Genomic DNA, 22,450 nt, shown 5'->3' on the forward strand with positions numbered 1-22,450 from the left:
CCTGTACGATTAATGTTACGCGTTATCCCAACATGAATTAGAATTGAATACCTATGTACAAATAAATGTACAGTGCCATTGTTCTCTCTTGTCATCTCGAGTTGGAAATTATGTAATGCGGTCCGGCATTGAAATCGACGTCACGCTAATCGTCGTCGCCGTTGCGGTCGACTTTACACAAAATACCCGAGAAAAGCGACTTTCCGCTAATCCCCATCTCGATGTTTGCCGACGACCCTCGTGTTCGGGATTTAACCAAGCAGAGGTTCTCCGCGCGTAGAATGAAATAGGATAGCATCTTCAATTTAAAAAGTGCTTTTGCATTTGTAAATTCCCAATCTGGAACAATCTGAAATACAATAACATGCACATTTTCTCTTCCTTCTCAGTAGTGCAATTCAGTCTTGTTTCTAAAATATTTATAATTTTGCGTATAAATTAAAGATTTTTCATTTTGGGCAGCTTTCACATCTTCGAGTTTTAAAAATAAACGAAATACTCTAAGCACCTCGAAAAGAAATAATAAATTTTTATAAAGCATTCATACAACAATAGTTAAAATTAGACTATTGAAGTGATTAAAATTAACGATACTGTTATATATTAAAATTAAGCCCTCTCACGTAGTTCTTCTCGCAAAAAGAATATATGGAACAGCGCTTTGGAACATTGACGTGACAAGGGTTTGTCCTTCGCGGGAATAAGTAACATGAGGCACGAAAGAACAAAAACGAGGTATAGGGCACGAAGGGCGCGAAAGAGCGAGATCGGCGGCCGCGAATCCTCTCAGACGGATTATGACACGTAGAAAGTTCACGACCTTTTGTAGTTCTGGCGCTACCCTCCTCCTGCTTCGTCCGACGGTGGTAATCCTCTAACCAGGCCGTTATGCCGTTGTTGACATTTAGCCCCGGGTGCTCTCGAAACCGGTCCGCGATCTCGCGTCCCGAGAAGGGACGAAGGGCGGAGTCCCTGTAGACAGGACGACGCGCGTATCTTGGCGCGTTTCGCGAGAAAGAGCGATGGGAAAAAAAGTTGACCTTCGTAGCACCTGCCTGCCAGGGGATCTACCTGCCTGCGTGATTCGGCAGAGGGAAAAGGGGAATACCCTGAGCCACTCGGAGGCTCGTAGGGCCTGAAAGGGCCCGCGGCGCCCGCTACCCGAATAACGTAATAGGATTGGTATTGTCAGCCATTAACATGACAATGTCGCTCCTAAACGGGACGCTTGTACGTACGTACGGGCCATCTATGGGGTGTGTATTTCGGTTAAATGCCTGTCGTCCCGATACGTAGCTCTGATAGGGAGTAGAGAGAAGTGTCTCTAAATATGCGGTGTTGTTATGATAATTATCACCCAGGCCCACCGTGTATGTACCATACTCATTATACACGAGGAGGCGCCTCCTCACAATATTGTGATATCCGATATAGCGTACTGCACGCAATGCGCGGAGTGTGCTATGACACTTCCGTTCATCAGTATCGCCGATCTGGGGTTTCATGTTCATTGGTGTACAGTTATATGAGGTTTAAAATCATAGCAGCTTCTTTCTAGGAAAAGTGTGTTATAGTTGTATAAAATTTTTACAAATTTTTCACACGTGCTCCGAAATACAATTAAACACTGGAAGCTACATATCTTCTTGAAAAGCAATTTTTCATTACACTGTGCTTAAAATTATTATAAATTGTGATTTTTAATTGTTAGAAAATTATAAAATTTCTTTGTAGTAGAATAAATAAGTATACATGATATCTTACTATTGTTATTTATCACATATTTTTTTCAAAAGAATCATATTCCAAAATGTTTACTGAATCAAGCTTTCGTGCGACACGTAGCAACGTGATAAATTATGTATGGTATTTATTATCATACATAATTAATCACGATATAGTTAGCAATACTGTTGTCGAGAATCTGCACTTTCATGCTAACGCGTAATTACACAAAGATGATGAGCATATGACATTGTAATGACCTTTTTTTGCACCTTTGGTGCATTTAATTTAAAGAATCTTTACATGAAATTTTTAATTAAAAAAATCTAATGAAACAGTAAAGCAGTAAGCAATGTTTTTTAATTTTTACACCCAAGATATCCGATAACAAGACAAAATATATTCTTGATACATATTAATGTTTCACAACAATATACAGTAAAAAAAAAACAAGGTTGGATCAGCAATTTTTATTATCCTCAAATTAAATAAGATTAAATAATATATTATTGTAAAACGCAAGTACAACTGGCATGACTCATTACTCTTTTGTCTTTGATTTATTAGGTGTTGGAATTAATTCGTAGCGTTTTACAAGTGATGGGAAGTACTTTCATTAATGTATTTTTTAATGCTCATGTGAAATAAATAACATTCTTTCATTAAAAAACGCTACGAATTAATTCCAACACCTAATAAATATTAATTAGCTGAGTCTTACTAATATTATAATTTTTAAATAAGATTGACTTATTGTCTTAAGACAAGAGTAACATATAAATTTAAGTTATATATTCTCATTTAGTTATTTATATATTCTTATGTTTAAAACAAATCTTTAGATGTTATAACGTATGATACTGACATCATAATATTTGACATTCTGGAAGCTGGAACATCTTGGACATTTGAAATATCCAGGATCATTTTATTTCAAATTTAAATATTTTTCACTTAAGAGTAAAATATTCCTTTGTTAACAATAAATGACTACCCCTGTATCGATTCTATTTTATGATAAATTGAAGATTAATAACATTGTCTCTCTCTTTCTCTCTCTCTCTCTCTCTCTCTGCAAATCTTTTCTATGAGTGTCAGAATTTTGAATTTAACAGAGAATTAAACTTAATCAATTTTCTTCAGAGTTAGATCACTGTTGCATCGAACCCTTCAATTTGCAATCGCAAGACTTCTTAATACAATATCGACATCTCAATTAAGTGCACTAGAATTGCATTAGATGCAAACCTTATATGAATCTACTTTACGAAGCTATACACTATAGTGGACAATCGTAGACAGGAAGTGGATTGAATATTATGACGAGACGTCTCGAGCATATCGCTGACAATCACGAGTCTGACAATTGCGAGCGATGAAAGGGGCGAGACTTAATTAACCGTTCGCGTCGGGTAATTATGACACTTCGAATCCGTTACGAGAGAAACGACAGCTACCTCGTCGCCCTTGGTAAGTCTAGTCTCTTTATGCTTTCCCTCGATATCCCCGTAAAACTATCCGCCGTCTATGGCTATTACCTTGAGGCAAGCGAGGAAACACGAGGCGCCGCGATGTACATCAAAAGCATAATTATTACTGCCGCGAAGCCACTTTTACAGACGGCGATTTCGTCGAGTAAGTCGCGATGGCCGCCTGCGAGACGATTAGACTAGACTGGACGCTAAAACGAAACGCTTCCTCAACGCGAGATGTCTCTGTAATGTGCAAATTTATGTCCTTGATGCGAATGAATCGATTGTAAAATACATCTAGCAGCGCATAATGATAATCTTCGTGGTTGCGATCCTTATCATTCAGGATGTAACTGCAGATTGTATTTCCGTACAGTTAAAGGCGTGCACAAAAAGTTGGTCGTGTAAAAATAATCTTAGAAATGTATAATAGATACATATATATATAATATTATAGTTGTTTGTTTATGTAGGAATTGATTAAAACAAAAGGAAAGAAAAAAGGAATTATGCTAAATATGAATTGTGTTTTATCTTTTTCTGATTTTAATTTTTAGAATCAGGAAAGATAAAGAGTATAATATCCATTTCTATCTCTATCAAAATTATCTTCCTCTACTGTTTATTTTTATTAATATTAATTAACTTTAGTCTCTTATGTTCATTTCTGCTGTTGTAGTTTAGTTTTAACTTGATTCAATTTGCTTCTTATTTTTTTCTTGTTCTAAGAATTAGAAAAAGATAAAGACTAAGAGTTAAGCTTAAAATTAAAAAAAAAATCTCTCTCTCTCTCTCTCTCTCTCTATACTTGTATATACATTGGTAGAAATTGACATAAGATAAAATTAATTACTATAAAATTCTATATATCTATATTGAAGGAAATGAATAAGAGAAGATAATTTTAATGAAAACAATAATCAATATTTAGGAAGCTGCGATTTCATCACATTTGTACCCAAGGAACAGACGAAGATCAACAAAAAATCAAGATGACTTTATTTCAATTCTTAACGTCAATAAACAATCAAAGGACTCCACATAAAACGAAAAATACGAAAAATGAGTCTCGGCTAATTTGGCTGAATTTATAATATGTTGTAGTTCTGATCGTCCTGATCAAAAGTCTCCATGGGCAACGAAATAAAATAATAAACAATTTTTGAGTTATTGAATATTAAACTCTGCCAAAATCACTGTTTTTCCAGAGTTTGATGTACAATAATTCAAAACTGTTCATTATTTTACTTTAGAACAGATTTTATTTTACAACAGACAGATCAAAAAACTACAACATATTACAAATTCAGCCAAATTAGCCGGGACTCATTTCTCGTATATTTTGTGCGGGGTCCTTTCGTGACCAAAAATCATCATTTCGATTTTCATGATGTTGAAGTAAATTCGTTTTGGCTTACTTTTAACTTAGTATATTCCTTGGGTACTTTCCAAGTACAGCATTCCACTCTGATTAGGCACGCACCTGCGGATACAAAGTAACACGGGGTACGTGTTTATTGGATATAATTGTAATACGACCGGCTAACTTGTAAATCTTGGGAATCAACAAGCACATTGGGGACTCGTGTTTGCCGTTAGCGGAGCTCCAGTGCGCTCCTTTTAGGCGCGCTTATTAACGCGCCTGTTAGCACCCGTCCGCGGAGCCTCGCTCGATTAGCCGACCGTATAATTATCATCTCTTCGTCTTCCCCCGCGGGCGCTTTTCTTCGTTGCATCTTATCTCGGCCCGTCACGAGCGTATCCGAGAAAACGCAGAGGACCGCTCCTTGACCGTGACATGAGGCTGAAAGCGCTGAAGAGTTCCGGCTGTCGATACTTGTCTGCTACTTGAGAAATGAACGTCGTCGCTGATGCATAATAACATGTAAATAATTTTGTGATGTACAATCTTTGACCAACATGCTTGAAAAGTAGTCATATTATAAGAAAAAAAATGTACCAAATCACAATACATTTTTTCCAATAAAATATTACTTTAATATTTACTTAATAAGAAAAATGTTAGTTAAATCAAATTAAGAGTTCTTGTACCGAATAGATATGTGTTTTACGTTTAGTAAAAAAAATATCCGGTTAACACTATATATTCAAATAAATATTTGTTAAAATTTAGTTTATTTTTTTTTGTGCGTATATCTATTTCTCGTTTTTATTGAAACGCTTATTGCACCGAATACGAATTATTTAAATTTAAATGTATAATATTTAGCAAAAAATATTATTAGAATAGTATGTATGTATCATGTTTTTTTTTTAGGCTAAACTATTTCAGATTAAAAAAAGATAATTTCAAAGTAACATAACTTTACAATTTTTATTTGAGCAATGTCTAGATTCTTATCTTTTTCCATCAACCACCTGCGTCTAGCTTGGTGTGTGTCGCGATTTTTTTTTTCTCAAGCGATTTCTAATCTGCGGCCGTTTTTAACATCCATATCTCATAGCGGAACTCGCCTTCGCGCTGATTTCGCGACGACTGTTAATCATCCATACGTTGGATCGCGCGTAAAGGATTTATGCTCGCAATTTGCGCGGGGATCGTAGGACTATTCGCCAAGCATTCTCTTCACCGCAACGGGAGAAGAGAAGAGATCCTCGCGCGCGATTCCGCGACTCTCGCGGTGCGATAAAGCGGCCGGCTTTTCTTCTGCGCTGCGGCCGCGAGAAGCCATTAATGTAAGTCACCTGTTACAAGACGCGCGGAATTAAGCGCGGTAAATTATACGTTACGTCACCTGCGCAACGCCCGTATTTCCCTGCCCGTCGTGATCACGGAGAAGTTATCGAGTACGCGCGTAATGAACTTCCTCTCTCGACTTCGCTTCCCTTTCCTCCCCTTCCCGACTTGTTATCATAGCGCGTCTCGTCGGCGAATTCCTCCGTTATCTATCAGGATCGTTCTCGCGCGAAGCTAAGCGATGATGTGCGAAGAAACTGTTATACAAATAAGAAGAAATATGTTAAAGCACTGTTTAAAAGAGAACTCGATGTTTGTTAATGATATCCGGTTTTATAATTACATGTATGTGCACTTTTTTCTACGTTACATTCTTACTTTTATTATTCCAATTTTTATGCTGTTATTATAATTTTATAGCTTTAAGAGGTAGTTAAAAAATTTATTACGCGATATTCTTAATACATTCTAATATATTAGGTGTTGGAATTAATTCGTAGCGTTTTACAAGTGATGGGAAGTACTTTCATTAATGTATTTTTTAATGCTCATGTGAAATAAATAACATTCTTTCATTTAAAAACGCTACGAATTAATTCCAACACCTAATATATATATTTTTTAATAATTGACATTATCACTGTATTTTTTATCTAATATAATATATTTATATATTGCTTGAAACTTGACGTTTATAATTTTCTGTCAATATGAGATCTAGATTTATATAATTAGTGTTTGTTAAAGAAATGCATTTCGATTTACTTATGGAACATAATAATTATATGGTTTACTGTGCACGTTGAGAGGGAAGATTGACGTTATCCTTGATTTCTCTTCTGACAGTTACGCGTGCGTTATAGGCTTCAAAAATTTGTGCCTTTACTAACGGATGTGGGCTACATTTCGAACCTAGAATCTCTTTTTCTGCAATCATTGAGGCTAAAAATAAAAAGCTTTGATTAGTGAAAGAACAAAGATTGTGACGGGGAAAAAAGAAAGGAACGTGCGACATAACGCAGAAAAGAAAAAAAAATAGTAGTTAAAAGTGTAGAAAATATCTAACATTCACTGCATCAACTGTCAATGATATCTCCTCATCAGATCAAATTAAGAAGTTTGGAATTTAATAGAACTTTGGAATTTATACATATAAATTGATAAACAGATTCACAGAGAAATTTTGCTGACAACAGATTTTAAAATAATGAACTAAATTTAGAAGTATTTATTTTTTATATATTTTTAAATTAAATTTTTTTTTTGAAGCATTAAAAAGATGAAAAGTATTTTAATAGAAAATTAGTTAATCTATTTATATTTATTATTTATTATTTTGTTTATTTATTGGATTCACATACATGTGCAAAACGGCATTAAGATACGACATAAGATTGCAATGTCATAGATTACGTAGATTCTTGCGCAAAGAGTCTTGGGAAGAGCTGGACACTTTGTAGAAAGGGGCAAAACGTGATCGTGAATGTGCAAGCGAGAGATGCTGAGGAGCTTCGCGGAGAGATTCTTCCATGCCCTTCGGAAATGTCATATAGCTGTCGGATGCCGCGGAGGCAATATTTCACGCCGGTAGGTCTTCCCTGTCTCTCTTCGCGACTCGACTTCTCCCTCGCGGGCCTCACCTCCCGGCGTCATCTCGCACGTCCCCGCCACCGGTACTTTTGAAGGAGTTTTTACGGAGTCCCTCGATCTTTAATCACAGCTCGACCTTCCATTGTCAGTGACGTCACCTCCGACTCCGGGAAGGGTGCTCAGGGGATGCTTTGTGTCGAGCTGCGTTGATCCCTCTCCCGCGTCATTTGTCTCCGGACGCCTTATTTGTACGCGCGTATAGAGAGCGAGAAAGAGAAATGAGAAAAAAGAAAAGAAAAGAACGAAGGGAGAAAATCCGTGATTCTACAAACGCGACTTACGCGCGAGAGAAGAAGAGATAGAGGGTTGATATGCCCCGGAGAAGAGATTCCACTATTCTAGCTCTGCAAGCGCACATCGATATGTACATCCCAGCAAGAAACGCGTCGCGTCTTGTCGACGCGAGGGCTTTTGCTGAACGAGCAATTTCTCGCGGTCTTACGTACCTTCCTCCCCTTATTCCTTCGATAACCTGCTCTCGTTGGGTCGGATTGCAACGAGGTATATATGTATATATATCCATCCGCGGGATTATCCCGTCGGGGATGGACGCGCGACTAGCAATCGCTTCCGTTTCTGTAATATCGAGGCAATATCGCTCGTTCTTACGAAACTACTTGAAAATTGCACGTTTACAATAGTAGATTTTAGATTAGATGTAAACGTCTTCTTGAATAGGTGCTTTTTCTATAGTTATATCGACTTTGGAAACAATATAAATAATTTGAGTAATATCAGATAATTAAGAGTATAATATTTTTGAATGAGTTATATTTAAGAATATATATTTAAGAACGTTAAAATGTTAAAATTTAAAAAGAATAAATGGAAATAATGAAAATTAATTTCAAAATTGTAGACGTTCTATGTTGAAATTTCGGGTTGAGTATAATAGAAATTTTTTATTCGTTTTTAATTTGCTATTTCTACGTGTTATCAAATTTTCTGGGCCAAAATTTTTTTGAGTAAATAAAAATATAATGTAATGTAAAATATATTTCGAATAATTTTATAAAACAAGATAAGAGCCTTTCTTTAAAATTATTCAATAAATATGTCAATATAAATTATTTTTAGAAAAAAATTTATAAAAAAAAGCCTTCATGAAACAGTCTGTGAAAATTACGCAACACGCGTCGTAATTATAGTACAGATGTTAGAATCATAAGGCGGTTGACGACATCGACTATCTCCCGACGAAATTGAGACTAATAAGACAAAGAATGGTGCTGGATCTAGCCGGTACGCACTGGAAAACGACGGAACTCGAGCGGTCAAGTTTCGAGGAAGCGACAACAATAATCGTGTGACAGAAAATGACCGAAGAATACACTTGAAACAAGAAAAAGAGATCTAATTGATCCGCGATCTTACCAATTTCGCATTGAGAAAAATTTCTCGTTGAAAATGGACGAATCAGAAAATTCTGATTTGTCTATTTTCAACAGGAATTCCAATTAATGCAATTCCAATTAATCCGAACTGTTTTTTAATGTGATTTTACCAAAGATTTATTTCTGACATTTAATTATCAAAGGTAACATCGGCAATTCCTGGGGTGTGGCTTAATCTCGTATTATGTACACCTGTTTGATGATCTTGCAATTTTTTCACGATTATTGTAGATCAGATATATGTGCCAGAGAATGGCACAATCACAGCTTACAATGCACCATAATCTAATAAAGATATCTAAGACACGTTTGAAAACTCCTACACACTTATTGTCGGAAACTCATACGAGAAAGAGATACTATAAATTCAGTTATCAAATCATGATGGACTATATATTTTTTAGATATTAAAGGAGTGTCAAATTTCTTCAGCTTTATCTGTATTTCTTTTAAAAAAATCTTGATGATATAAAGTCAATTATCAAATCATGGAGAGCTATATATTTTTTAGATATTACAAGAATATCAAATTCTTTCAGCCTCATCTGCATCATACATAGATACTCCGCTTCGAGCGAGAGCACATTCAAGATCTCTCAACCGCCAATCAGCTTACCAATGCTAAAACATTGCGAAGTGACCAGTAATTGATTTAATATCACTACGCAACTCGTGTAATATTGATAAATCGTAGGTCGAATTTCAGTCAATCGAATCCAGTGTGCGGGGGGGCCCCGAGGGGGTGTACCCCAGTGATAGCGTGGAAGACGACAATGGGACGACAATGGGACTCAGGGATCCCACTACTGAAGATTGGTCAATTTATGGTGGTGCTCGGTCAACGAGGCGCCACAGCATTTAGCGGTTAACGCGTGCAATGAGAATGAGAGCGAGAGAGAGAGAAAACGAGACGAAAGACGACGCGAGGAGGAAACCAGAGACGCCACTCAACAGCATTATTCGAACTGATGCGGTGAATTGGCGCTGACGACATCGCACAGAGCCAATCCGACAGTTTGTTTATTGGCCGCGCGTTGGCGGATTCCTCGCGGTCTCTTTAATTGAGACCTCGTCGATCGAGGCTGATACGGGTACGCGGCGAATCGCGCTCGGATTTCGTCGATCAGCATCATTGCGACATAAAGAACAGAAAGGCAGAGAACTCTGATTATTTTAACGTTTAGCTTTCAAGCAGAAAGATGTGGGCTAGAAAATTTATTAGACAGTTATCACATGTAATTTTCAGATTTTGCAATTCACAAACTGATGCTTCTAATCGTGTCATGTTCCTCACAATTGTTAACAAAGTCGAAATGAAATTTAGGATAATTTTGTTATTTAATGATGAATACTTATTAGATTTATAGGAGTTCAACTAGAGATATGTTACCTAAATTATAAAAATCTATAAGTTAAAAACACGTAACGGCTTGTTTAATTCTTTTATACATTTTTTATGAACGGTAATTCTTTTATTATATCACAGAAAAAAATTAATTAGGTGGTACAGCAAACCTGTAACTTACTGCGCAAATTTAACATCTATAATTAAGATTTGATGGTTTAACAAATCGTTAATGTTATTCAGCTACCAACTTTGCTACTTTAACATAAAAAATTGACTGCCTATATATTACGACTGTATACTTGCTGAATCAGTGAAGTTTTCAGCTGTGTTTTTTTTTCTGTGATTATATATTTTAATTTTTTATTTTACACAATAATTAATTTATGTTTTGTAAAATAATAAAAAAAATTTAATTGTCTGAATAATTTTGTAGAGTAAACATTGAGTTGCGCACAATACTTCATCAAAGTTAATCAGATCTAATACATTAGTAATGGATTTCAGCTACATTATGATAACTGTTTGGCGATAATGCAATCGGATTATCATTCCGTTTCTTTACCCAAACGTTTGCAAAAAAAGGATACGTTGCATGAGGATTATTTCTCGAGTCTTAATACGGAGCAGCCCTCTCGTAAAAAAGATTGTAATTATGCGATTTGTACCGGTTGTCCGAAGCTGCATTTAACGATTCTCCGTACCTTGATAAAGTGTTTATGTGTTAGAAATTAAACGTCGATTACCGATGCATGTCCTCGATGCAACGTAGATGCAGTGTGAAAGAAAAAAACAATCCATTGACAACGAGAACTATTAATAAATATAATATAGTAGCGAAATTAATTTTGCGTACATTTACATGATCCTAGAATCCACGGTACGATTCGTGTTGTTCGTTGAAAAACAGACTGCAGTGGCCTATTAAGATCTTGTAAGAGATCTTGGGTTCCCTCGAGCGTTCGGCAATGATATGCAAACAAGTATGTCGCAAGTATAAACGGCAAAATGGACTACATTTAAATATAAATATGTTATGATATGAATATATCGATTGAACAAATCGTTATTTATGATCAAACTATTTAAATATTGTGTTGTAATATAATAATAAATACGAGTTATATTAATTCAAATAAATAAGTTATATTTAATAATTTCCATTTTCTATTGCAGGAAGTGCGATGTGGAAAGTATGCATTGAACATTGCTACAATTTTTTGAGATAAATAAACCATCTAGTAATTCAGTTTGTTTAATAATATCATTAATGAATTGATGATAGCTTATTTATAATTTACTATTTGTTAATTTTTCCCGATAAATGATGATCGCAATATGATCTATAATTACATAACAATAAAAAATGTAGTTATTTCTCCTTCTAAAAAAATTTAATTCCATTATACATAATATACAACGCTGAGAAATAGATAAGTACAGGTTCACTGGACCTTGATTGAAGTATCTAATCATTTGCTGCGCGTATCTGCTCCAATAAATTGGCAAACTTTGTGATTTTTGTCGCGGACAATTTCGTTCGTGCCCGCGCGCGATTTCTACGTAGTTGCCACGTAGAGAACGTCGCTAGGAAATGCAAATGCAAATCGCATTATTTCCCTGTGTACGCGTGTAATGGCCCATTATGCGCACGTGGGTTCTATCACAAAGAAAACTGACGTCTGCAACGCGTTTATGCGCGCGCCGTGTGCGCGGATTGCGCGTAATGAGGAACAACGAAGTCCGTCCTGTTCAAAAGTTTCGCAAAAAGAATCGTTGACCCTCGTCACGCACGCTTGTTTTTCGATTGTCGTCCATCCCCGTCGATTTATGAGCGTGGATATAAGTAACCTCGATTTCTCACACGCACTCGCTTTTGATAGAGCGATTCGTCCTGGTGCTATTCGTAATGCCCTCGATACCTCGTAACCTTCGTGAAAAATGTGATAATGAAATTTTCTTAGCATGCATGTGACGAGTAATGTACGAAGCTGATGATAGTATTTCAATATACTAATGACTGATTAAAGTCATTTATGGCCTTTAGAAATACAAAAATAATATTAAAATACTATGAAAAAAAAAAAAGAAAATTCTATACGTATGTGTTATATACTGAAAGCATAAAGTTTCTTCATAAGAAGCGAAGAACGTAAAAAATTTAACGAGCGAAATGGCAAAATGTTGATAATTAATGTAAAGCTTATGTAATATATTTAGTAATAAAATATTTAGTTAGATATTCTATAATTATAAAATTAATTCTCTGTGAAACTATTTTTATGCAAATAAAAAATATCTACAATATAAATATATTATAGGATCGTATATGTGTGATAACACAAATTATATAAATCAAAGCTTTAAAAGTCTAGCTGAATCTTAAATGCTTATATGAATCTTGTGTGAATTTATGTACGACGTGTAGTCGTCCTCAGAAATGCGCGAAATGATTTTTAGATCTTGAAAACGCTAACTCTACTAAACTACCGCAGTAATATCACGAGTTAAATTTTATTTATTTATTTTATTTAAAATAAAAATGATTATAAAATTTCCATTTAAGGTGAAGGTAATTCTGCCCTATTCTATTCTCGTGGCACTCGATATACTTGGGCAAACCACACGTACTACTATTTCTCTCTTTTCCTGTATGAACAAAAGACTGCATTTTCCGGAAAACAATAGTGCGGTTTCACGGATAAGCCGAAGTGAGCAGATGGCCCATGTGATTAGTCTGACATTTGCACCGGCGATGTCTCCGGTTGGCACGTGCATTCCAACGTGAATCTCACTCTCGTCTGCCGGGAATTGCAGTCTTCATTGCAACCCAACGAGGACTTTAACCCTCGTGTTTGAATGACGAATCACCTGTAGCACTGTCCGGGCTTGACAACAGCGATTCAAACTGTTCCTTTTGATTTATATAATAAATTAATTAAGAATAATATATTAATTAAAAGTAATTGTAATTTACATTAATATTAAGCGAAGAATTTGTTAGTTTGTTTTAAATTAAATTCTTTTCAACAATTGCACATTAATTAATACCAAGAGAATTAACCTGCAAAGTTTTGTAAACGATCAATGCTTGGCAAACGCACATTATTTCAATATAGAGAATCAAAAACCTCTTTCTGGATTGCCATTATAAAAATATTTTGGCAAGCTCGATTTCCAAGTTCCTTTAAGTCTATTACTTGCTCGTCGTTACTAGACTGTGCGTATAAATGATTTCTTCTTTTACTTTTTCTCTCGCCTTCTAGTAGTGATCACTGGGATCACTATCCGAGAAACGAGTTCTCTTCGACTCGCTAATCATGTCTCGGTTAATGGGCTACAACGATAATTAACTCGATAATAAAGCGTAGGTGCTTTCCTCGATGTTTCCTTTATGCACGTAGATTAAACGGCAACAGTTATCGCCTTCCGCGCGTATCGAGAGATATGCTTCGGCTAACGAGGAGAATGTTCGGAGCAGAAAAACTGAGATTTTCTACCGTCGGCTGCCATTCTATTCGAACACGAGCAAGAGATTAGGGTCAAGGCGCGAAGAAACAAACTTCTTACGATATATATTTATAGAATACTCCAATATTAATCATATAAAATAGTATTTGTATTACAGACAGAATTTTCTTTTGGCATTTACCCTAAAATTCATGGTAATCGTGGGATAATATGATATTTCAAAGACTGTTATATGATTCTCTCTGTTTATTAATAATATTTTCACAAATAAAATCAAGTATATTTGATTTATTTTATTAAAAAAGCATAATAAAATTTCAATAATTTTAAAATAATAAGATTGGAAACAAGACTATTTATGTTAGATACATTACTTTAAATACGAAGCGCCACTACGGTCTGAATATTAAGATGTTGAACTATTATATATATTCATAAATGAATTTTAAAATATGTTGGACATTTTATGATTCTTTATTATTCTAAATAGATATCAGGTAATGATAAACATATAACATATCTTATACAAATTTTATAGTACATGATATTTTTAATTTTTGGTCGCTTCTGATCGATACTTTGCGCAGAAGATTAATGTCTGCTTCGTAATATGCTATCTAATTATGATACTTGAAAATTTAAGTAATCCCATGTAAAAATAATAAAAAAGACAGTATAGATAGTTTTACAAACAAGTTTTACAGAATAATACTTCCTTGATAATATTAAACGTATAATAAAATAATCATACAATTTTATTATTAGTCAAAATATACAGCATGCTTATGCTTGTATAACATTAAATAAAAAATTGTCATCAAAAATCATCTTTTTTATACGTTTATTGTGTCTAAACGTTTTTTTCTTTCTCTTTTCTGTCGCAGACGCCTGCGGACTCTCGGACGTGGCGCACATCGAATCCCTTCAGGAAAAATCGCAGTGCGCCCTGGAGGAGTACTGTCGGACCCAGTATCCGAATCAACCGACAAGGTTTGGCAAGCTGCTGCTGCGACTACCATCGTTACGCACGGTCTCGTCGCAGGTGATCGAACAGCTCTTCTTCGTGCGGCTAGTAGGCAAGACACCGATCGAGACGCTCATCAGGGACATGCTGCTGAGCGGCAACAGCTTCAACTGGCCCTACATATCCACGATGTGACACTCTGTCTGGCGGCAGCTAGCTTCCGCATAATATTATACCTCGAATAGCGGTGTCGCGGCGCCCGATAATGACCCGCGAACTCGATTCGCGTAAGAGTAGAAAAGAATCGGGCGCGGCGAGGGTGGGCGACACCGCGAATCTCGAATATGCTTGATAGCGAAGGGCGAGGACGGCGAACGATAGGGCGCGATATCGATCTTGTTTGTTGCAAGATCTCGAGGCCGAAGATCAATGCGTCATTCTTGTCAACGTCGTCATTAACCCACTTACGTATCCGCGTTGCTCTTAGCGCCGTGACGCGACAATATTCTTTGTCATTGATACTTATTGTACTCGCGTTTTGCTAGACCTGTACGGTACTCACGACGAATCAAAATATCTCAATCAGAACTTGAAGACTTTTGTACCCTGAGCAGACGCAACTTGATATCAGAAAGAGAAAGAGAACGCAAAAAAAGAAGAAAAGGGTTGGATAGCGAGACTTAAGTAAAATCATTAACGAAGTTCGACCGAAGGTGATAAGATAATGCGCGCAAAATGGCGAGAAAGGTGGGCTTGTGATGAGGAGAGATCGTTTCATCAGAAGAGAAGAATTTTTCGTGACATGCAGAGATAAGCGAAAGAGAAAGAAAAGAAAAACAAGAAGAAAAATATGTAATAAAGACGTTGCTCATTTAGAAAATCACGGAGGCGCCGAGCGGCCCGACAGCGTCCAGGAACATCTACTGGGCGTTAAAACTTGGTATTCACTAAAGTGGTCAAGTGAAAGAGAGGGAGGGGTTTATGTGTGTAAGGAGCTTGTCAGTTGTTTTATGCGTGTGTGCATGAGTAAAAGAGTGAGAGGAAGCAAATGAACAAGAATGAGAGAGAGAGAGAGAGAGAGAGAGAGATTGAAAGAGATATAGGGATTTGGGGGAGGGGGAATAGATAGATAGATAAGCGTTTTGTTATATGGCAAAGAATGAAATAACGGAGAGGGTGGAAGGAAAGGGAAGACGAGTGTGGCGTGAAGAAGTCATAAATTAGCATTTATAATCAACGATGAGGGGGAGAGAGAGAGAGCTGGTGGATCTCCCATCGCTATCTCGAATCAATCTTCGCGTCGAGTACTCGCTATTAGTCGAGTCATGCCATGGGCCTTAGTCATTCGTCTTGACGCCTCCTCTACGAGGCTTACGTTCTCCAAGTTCATAGCCCGTGAAACATTCTTTTGGAAATATCCCTTTCGGTCGGACGACGCTCGCGCCTGCACGCACATTGCAGATCTAAATCCCACGACGTCGCTTTCGTCGAAGTCGTCTGTGATCCTCGAGGATTATTGATGGTAAGTCATGATTCTATCTCGGTTATTTTCACGTAGCTATACAAGATATCGAGTATCCTAACTCTTCGATTTTTCGACGTTAAGATCTTAAAACATCAGAAATGACTTTACCCTGTGTCTCGTAATAAAATATTTTCGCAAATTTTTTTCGAAATAGTATAAAATATACTCGAATCGAAAAAATTCTCATCTTCTTCGCGCGAAAAGTATTTTTCTTAAAATTATCAAATCTTCGCATAATCTTAATTAATATTTTACATAAAAAATCGAAGTATCATAATATATCTGAGCTTTATATTTAAGAAAAATTATTATCAATAAGTTGTTGAAAGACTCTTTTTTTTATGTAAAGAACCCTAATTGTTGCACTATCGTTCAAAAGTATTTTTCAATCTTGATTTTTATATGTATCTTTTTTATATGCTTAAATTCCATCCTATAATTAATAAATTCTACTATTCTCTTTATATATAATGTATATAAATAAAAAAAAAATATATATATATATAAAGAGAGAATTTAATAGATATATAAAATGCAAAATTTTGAATCATTAAATAATTATTATTACATCTAAAAGAATTTATTATTAAATCTAATATAAAAGATTAAAGAAGATAAAAATTAAAAATTTTTATTTAATTAAGAAAGACAAATATTTTTGAACGGTAGGACATATTTGAAAAAAATTTAAATAATTCTGCATTGTGTTCTTTCTTTTCCATTTCTCGTCCGTTCGAAATTTTCTTAGCTATATGTATTACAATTTGATCACCTTTGTTACTATATTAAGTCGTTTAGTACACTTTTTTGAAGTCACTCGAACGTCTCGTCTCTTAAATCCGCTTTATATTCTGTTTTATTTTTTAAAGTGAATTATCTTTGTAAAGACTACGGTACACGTTATCGAAAAGTTTGTCTATTTAAAAATAAATATTGTACAAATTTTTATGTATAGTACTTAGATAGAAGCTAAGAGAATCGGACATCATCGGAACATCTGGTAATTTAGTGCGAGTCAACTTTACTAATATAAAAAGAAATTGTTTATTGTAAGTAGAATGTAAAGTGCAAAGCGCGTTGCGTTTTACGACGTAAAATCACGAAGGAAAGCTTATGAGCTCGCGCGAGACAAATTAATCTCCTTCGCGTTCGTGCGGTGGTATTTTTAACAACAGCGTTTTTGCGAATAACGTTTAGCGCGTTTACCTGTACTGTCGTACTAGAATTACAGCGGCAATTTCGATGTTTCATCTGACGCGACGACGATCGTCTTCGAGAAAAGCCTCGAGGAAGAAAAGCAGCGAGCGGCGGCGAAACTCCACATATGACGTTCAACTTGGATGACAATACCGCGCGATATCATATATACAGCCAATATTATGTATCTTGTAAATACGATATTTTTACCTTGGGTTACTTAAGAGCGTACGTGACGAGACCACTCGAGAGTGCGATGCAACGTCTTCTTTGTATGCCAGTGCCATTGCGCGTCACATCATCGCGTCACGATTAATTCTGCGGCAATCACAGGATCGGTCGACTGATAGGAATATTTGGGACACAGCTGACTCGAGATGATGACTCCGGGACGAGATGTCCGGAGAAATCACGCTGCGTAAGGTAAGTCGCGTTATCTTGTTGCACTAACAAGGGAATCTCGCGAACCCGGAAATTCGGATTTCATTTTGAATATATTATGTAGATAAAAGTTAGATGAATTTGGAAATTTTTCTGTGTTAAAAAATAGGGATAAAATAATCTTTTCTATACAAAGCAATATATCTCCGAAAATTATTTGAGATATAAAAAAATGAACAGATTCGCTACTTGTTGTAATTTATTCACCTGTAAAAATTATAATAATTACAAATTTATGTAAAGAATTATATTTAAAAATATAAAAAATATGTTTATTTTATAATATAATACGATAATATAACATGAATAGTGTGGGGATTTGTGCGATAAAGGAAAAGAGTGTTCTCCAGAAAAACGAATAAATGTTTAATGAAACTAAAGCGTTACAGCTAGACCTTTTCTCTCGACTTATTCTACTTTCTGTTTTCTTTATTATTACGCACGCACTGTCACCATCTACATGTTTCCCACAGTTCAGCCATCCTGAATGATCATCCGCCCCGGATGATGTCTCTTCGCCAGGATTCAACGTTGGCTTAGCAGATTCGTTGGCTTAGCTCTTTCTTTATGCCTGCATAGTCGACCGCCAAAATGTTACAGATTGACTAAATCTCTCCATCCGAGATGTGTATCCGCGTTAGCTTCTAGTATTCTTCCGATCCACTAGCAAATGCAAAACTGCCAAATTCGCGTTTGCGATTAGCGCGATCTCCTTCCCGTTCGAAAACCAGCCATGCAGCGCTTTTACAGCCTTCGTGAAACCTATCTTAAGATTATTGGCTATTATCTTTATTTGTTCAAGCCTCTCCATTGTCTCAATAAGTTTAGTCGCCTTTACCCTGGAAAAAGCTTTCATCTTTGTTTCGCCAATCTAATCTCAATGCCTTCCAGAAGTTTTCATCGTGGATACAGTGGCATAATCAGCTCTTTTTTCTTTTTCGCGTATCATATTTCGCGTTTCACAGTTTTTCATGTTTCGCATTTCGCAGTTGGCAGTCCTTTCCTCTTATGCGACATTCATAGACAGAGACGGCGGAAATTTAAAGAGAGACGTTTGCAAAATGAGCACACCATGTTATCCCTTCCACCATGACTTACTACGCGCGCCAGCGCCATCCGATATCGTAGCACTGTTGCTATCTACATGCTTTCCACAATAGTTATTTTTTATAATATGTGAAGCGAAGAATAAACTTTTATAAATGAATACCTTTTTAATATTATTATATTTTAATATTATGGTGCAGTTAAATAGAAATGCTTTTATAAAACTTATATGAATATATAAGTTTTATATCTTAATCATATTTTATATCTTAAATAATTTTTTGAGGATTATAAAAAAAAAGAAAAAAGAAAAACTCACTCTACGTAAAGATTTTATCATAAACTGATTTTATCATTAATTAAAAATTTGCAAATTAAATATTTATTTTAAATATGCAAAGATTTATAAAAATTAGAATTTCTTAATTTGTGAGATTCTCTTGTGAGAAACTTAAATAAAACAAATTTGTAAACTTTCGATTATGAACGAAATGCGCCAAATTTTTTTGTTATTTCTTGCAATCACACTTTATGTTATTGAATGACATTTTATGTTATTGAATATCTGATTGTCAGTATGATTAGAAATCTCGACGGGATAATCTTGATGATTGTTTAATTATATAAAAAAGCAACAATTTACGATTCGTTACATCCCGGCATGTATAATAATACACTATTAAATGCAAATGTATATTGGAAGTATACAATGGAAATGTAACGATGTTTACGAATAACAACTGGGATAAAATCTTAATACAAATTATAAAAAATTACAGATGCGCTGATTTTATTGGATTCTTTATTATTTATTTTATTAATTAAATTATATATTTTATTAGTTATTTTTATATTAATATAATTTTTCTAACAGTCTCTTTTTATATTTTGATGAATAATCCATTATAGTCTGCGAATTTTTAATCTTTTAAAGCAAAATTAATATAAAGTATCAAACATTTTTTTATTCTTCAAAAATATCTTGTGAATCTTATTTCTATCAACAAAATTAACAGTAGGTAGAAAAAAACAAAGAAAGGATTTTGGATGTTTCACTTAAGGAACATCTCAATTTGGGATGTAACGAGTCAATATTAAGATACGAGATATATCGAATTATATTTTTGATTGAAATATGAAGAATATTCGATATTACTCGTCGCTGCGTCTCCGATGGATAAAGATAGAATAATTGTGAACTAAATATGCGTGAAATGAGGACTGCGTTGCGAAATGTATGCACGAATACGTGTTTATTTCAATGTGTACGCGTGCGTGCGTGTGCGTGTGCGTGTGTGTGTGTGTGTGTGTGTGTATGTGTGTGTATGTGTGTGTTTTATGTATATGGAAAAATTAAGGGCGAAAAAGATGAGCACAAGAATGTATGAGAGAGAAAGAAAGAACGAGATCGCGCGCGCGCAAAATAATGTGATAATACGTATGTCAAAATTGAAACCCGATTTTTCGAAACGGTGCTTTTTCTATCTTATAAATAATTGTACAATATATTGTATACACAACAATAGCACAACGGACTCGGCGCGTTGTATAGGGTTGTTTAATGATATTAAGAGGAGATATTTGAATACTACGTTATAATAAATGTGGCAATGTCGAGCTAGTTACTTAGTGGAGCACTTTTTTAGGGGTATATGGGATATTTCTAATATGTTTAAGCAGCGGTCGTTCTTTAAAGGAAATTCTGCGATTAAATTTCCTCGAACGGGATCCAATTGATGATATTGAATTACTTGCGGATTTAAGTTCCAAATTTCGTAAAATAAATACATGTCGCGAGTATATTGTCCCTTTTTTCTCAAATTTCAGACTTTGTTGGTTATACATAATTAAATAGTTCTGTCCTTTTCTTTAATTAAAAAAAATTTGAAAAAATTTTGATTAAATTATATTTATAAAGTATATGTTATTCTAAAAATAAGGGGTTTATTATGTGAAGTAAGGAAGCATCGACTTTTGGAAATACTTATGGATGATCATTATCATACGTTGAGTACTTAAATGCTTAGGAGTGATACTATAATTTCTGTACACTCTATGTTCGCCTTTTTCATCGTTCATTTAGCAGCTTCAGAAAGTGATAGTAATTATCAGAGTACAAGGAATCGATGATAATTAAATAAATCAGTTGTTGGATGGAATAATATTATAAATGATTTCTTTCATATTTCAGAAACATAAAAAGAATATATATATATAGAAGTACAACAATATAACTATTTTATTAAAAAGTAGCTTCTCTATTTAAAGATGAAATACAAAATTTTATGTTGTTGACTCCAAAGTAATTATTAAAATTGTAAAAAGGTTGACGAAATTTTTCTTTTAATTTATACTTTATTTATATATTTGTATTGTATTTTATATTATATCGTAATATAGTGTTTTTATATTTCTGCATGAGAGAAGAGCTTAATATATTTTATGTTGATTTTAATATTTATTTAAAAAATTAGTAAAAGGACTTCCATTTTTTTTTAATGATTTCCACTATTCCATCCAAGAACTGAAACACGAAGATAAAACGAGTTCCTGTCGATATATTCTCATGGTATTCTCATCTCACCTGGATCCCTCTCGAGGTGCTCGCATAACGATGACGGTTGCTCACGAAATTCAAAAATGTATTATACCGATAAACGAACGCGTGTAGGTACGTCAGGGCGCGAGAGAGTGACGTTCTTATACATAGTTATGTATAAAGTCGTGAAAACTTTTGTATAAAAGACGTGTAAATAATTAATATATATAAATATAAATAAAGAATATAAATATATATATGAATGCATATAAATATATAAATATGAAAATATATGAACATATATATAAATGAATTGCAAAGAAGAATATAAATATATATATATATAAATAAATATATATATATATAAAATGGATATATATATATATATATATTGTATCGTAGCGTCGCGTAGAACATCGCTACGATGAATAATAAAAGCATTATTGATGATGATGTAACCAGTTTCGAGACGCATAACGGCGATATGTACGGAGTTGTAGATGTAACGCGACTGGTCTTTTTTGCAGATGTTATAATAAGAAAATATCACGTTACAAAGTATAACCGGTGTACTGATTATTTTAACCCTTTGCGCAACTTTTTTTTATGAGAAAATCGTAAACCTCGAGTTTGATTTTCTCCACGCATGCTAAAACCAAATCGCGCACATTAATTTATATTAATTAATGCGTAAAGCATAGTTAATCTTTATGTTAACACATTATTACACTTCTTAATAAATTTAATTCTTCGGTTTACTTTAACGATTGTCTCTTTACATACAGTTTATTTGAATTTTACTTTGAAATTTATAACTCTTTTCTTTTATAATTTTTTTCTTGTATAATTTAAGACTTGCGTAAAATGATCTCTTTTTTGTAAGTTTGCGATAAGTTTAAAAATTATAATTATAATTATAATATTTATTTATTTCGAAAGATTAACGAGAGAAATTATTACGTGAAGAATTTATTGATTAAAT

The 22,450-nt window shown here is 34.5% G+C and overlaps 1 protein-coding gene across 4 annotated transcripts in view; it reads left to right on the plus strand.

Moving 5' to 3' along the window:
* Window positions 1-22,032, plus strand: part of svp (COUP transcription factor 2) — a 305,103-nt gene extending 283,071 nt beyond the window's left edge. For all 4 annotated transcript variants that reach the window (XM_087410975.1, XM_087410976.1, XM_087410972.1 and 1 more), the window contains one exon: window positions 14,640-22,032. In XM_087410975.1, the coding sequence (XP_087267101.1) occupies window positions 14,640-14,914 (275 nt within the window). In that variant the 3' untranslated portion in view covers window positions 14,915-22,032. The remainder of the gene's footprint in view (window positions 1-14,639) is intronic.
* Window positions 22,033-22,450: the final 418 nt, after the last annotated feature.

The sequence above is a fragment of the Acromyrmex echinatior genome, chromosome 11 (assembly GCF_024713525.1).
Source record: "Acromyrmex echinatior isolate Ae372 chromosome 11, ASM2471352v2, whole genome shotgun sequence".
In the NCBI taxonomy this organism is placed as follows: domain Eukaryota; kingdom Metazoa; phylum Arthropoda; class Insecta; order Hymenoptera; family Formicidae; genus Acromyrmex; species Acromyrmex echinatior.